General features: G+C 40.4%; 1 protein-coding gene across 16 annotated transcripts in view; it reads left to right on the forward strand.

The window, feature by feature from the left end:
• Window positions 1–2500, forward strand: part of FOXP2 (forkhead box P2) — a 548304-nt gene that overhangs the window by 504604 nt on the left and 41200 nt on the right. For all 16 annotated transcript variants that reach the window (XM_059171620.1, XM_059171622.1, XM_059171629.1 and 13 more), the window contains 2 exons: window positions 534–621; window positions 2441–2500. The exon at window positions 2441–2500 is cut by the window's right edge and continues 24 nt beyond it. In XM_059171620.1, coding sequence (XP_059027603.1) covers window positions 534–621; window positions 2441–2500 — 148 coding nt within the window. The remainder of the gene's footprint in view (window positions 1–533; window positions 622–2440) is intronic.

Raw genomic sequence — 2500 nt, forward strand, 5'->3', positions numbered from 1 at the left:
TTCTCCATAAGTATCGATGTTTCCAAGGGATGATAATTTGCCATCTTTACATAATTCACACCACATCCTGGTGAAATAAGACATAGCTCACTAAATGGCATCATAGGAACCACAGACTGTTTTAACGGAAATGGAATAGAGAATTGCCTTTGTTCTCTTCAGAATTACTTTTGGTTCATATATTTATAAGACACCCTTTAAAAAAAAAAATGGCATGCGTACATGAAATACATCTAGTGATTTCTACTATTATTCTGTAAATGGTTTGGGGAAATTTTTTTGTAATAACTGATAAGCTTAGAGACAGTGTCATTTTTCTGCCATTTGAGGGGTCTCTGTGTATGTCATCTACGTAATTTTCACTAAACACAAAAGCACATTTAACTTTTCTCTGTATAGCTTCACGGTGTGCCTTATTCCCACCATGGAGGAAAACAGGGCTTCAGCATTGTGCTTTTTAAGGGGAGCAGACACCGCTAACGTAGACGTTGCTTGACTTCGTGTTTTGTGGTTTGTGTTTTGTGTTTCGTTAGGCACCTTAACAACGAGCATGCGCTGGACGACCGGAGCACGGCCCAGTGCCGAGTGCAAATGCAAGTGGTCCAACAATTAGAAATACAGGTTTGTTGGGTGCTCTCTCCACAGGCCCCTTTCTCAGATTTCTGGTGTGTTAAACTGAGCGATGGGCAGATCCCGAGCCTTGTAACACAATATCTGATAGAAGTATCTGGAGTTTTCATTTGTTTGTAAGGATGGCAATGGCTGATGGCTCAGGGTGGGTCACTGTAGTTTAACGTTCCTGAACACTTAGACCTCTCTAACCTGTAGAGATTTCAGTATCCCCAAAGAGTCAGCTCTAAGGTCTTTTTCCTCCATAGAAGTTAGGCTAAACTCCACAGTTAGATACAATTTTTATCACTGAGACAGTTTTCACAAAGCCGATCTTGATTTGTTCCATGAGATTTTATAACGTCGCCAAAAATCATGCCCGTAAGACAGCACCCTGAGAAAAACCTCCTTTTTCTTTTCGACCTCTAGTGTTTTTTCTTTTTCTTTTTCTTTTCTTTTTCTTTTTTAAAAGATTTTATTTATTTGACAGACAGAGATCACAAGCAGGCAGAGAGGCAGGCAGAGAGAGAGGAAGGGAAGCAGGCTCCCTGCTGAGCAGAGAGCCCGATGCGGTTAAGCCGAAGGCAGCGGCTTAACCCACTGAGCCACCCAGATGCCCCTCTAGTGCTTTTTCAATTAAAGAACTTGCAAAGATTCTTAAGACTTACCTTTACTAGAATAATGGCCGGTCACCTATAATACCATGGACCGTAATACGTATGTGTTGTTTCCAATGCTGCTAGTTTAAGTTTAAAAACGCTCCGTTGATATTGAAACAAAAATAAATAGAACTCCTACAACTGATCTGAAAGCAATTTATCATGCTATGGTTTCTGTTATGTTTTTACCAACCCGTTAAAGCTTTGGCTAATATTTCCTCTTAAAGATTTTTTTTTTCTCGATCCAACCTAACTTCATTTCATTAAACACACAGTTTTTTATTCTAAACACATGACAGTGTCTTAAATTATTTTAAATTCATCACGTCACAGCTGTTTTCCAGAGAGTTACTAAAAACATTTTATTTTGACCTGTAAAATAATCAAGAACACGTAAAAAGCATCATGGCCGCTGTAGCTTGAATAGCTTTTTGTAAACCTGTTTACCATTTATGAAGGGTAGACTGAAACACAAGAGTTCAGCTGATGATGCAGACTGCAGTGAAACCAATTATGCCTCTTTTCTTTTTCTTTTCCTTTTTTTTTTTTCCACTCCCTCTGCTGTGTCTGACTGATGGAAAAGTAAGGTCCGTCAGTTGTAATGAGACCCAGTGCAAGTGTAGATGCCGACTCCCGTGGCAGAGTTCAGCGTTTCACACTGCCTGGTCTCTGTCACTCTATTGAATTAGATTGATGATGGCAGATTGCAGGGGGCACTAACTGGACCTCAGTGGGAATGCATGAAGTGTGTAGACAATCCTGGCAGGCACTTCGCTTTGAGAACCCTTCACCCCTTCACAGCTGTTGGCACTAGTCCATTGCTAACAGTGTCCACAGGACTTTAAAAGACACCGTGGGCCTTCTAATTTATGGTTTCAGTAACTTGTTACTGTCGAGGCAAGTGTGACCTCAATTCTCTTATTGACAAAAAGATGAAGTGTTATTTGTTTTCTCTGACCTTTTAACATAAGGAAAGCTATAAAAGTTTTCCACGCCCCCCCACCCCACATAGCCAAAGTTGCATTTCCTCCCAGATAAGTTCCTACTGACACAGACTTTTATATGCAGGAATCATTACTCTGAGACAAGCTCAGTGATAAGATGTATCACTGCCATAAAATAGCTGTATCAGTCATTTCTAAAACGCTTCTGATCTCACTCTTTCTTAACAGCTTTCTAAAGAACGCGAACGTCTTCAAGCAATGATGACCCACTTGCACATGCGACCCTCA

This window comes from Mustela lutreola, chromosome 4 (genome assembly GCF_030435805.1).
Source record: "Mustela lutreola isolate mMusLut2 chromosome 4, mMusLut2.pri, whole genome shotgun sequence".
Lineage (NCBI taxonomy): Eukaryota > Metazoa > Chordata > Mammalia > Carnivora > Mustelidae > Mustela > Mustela lutreola.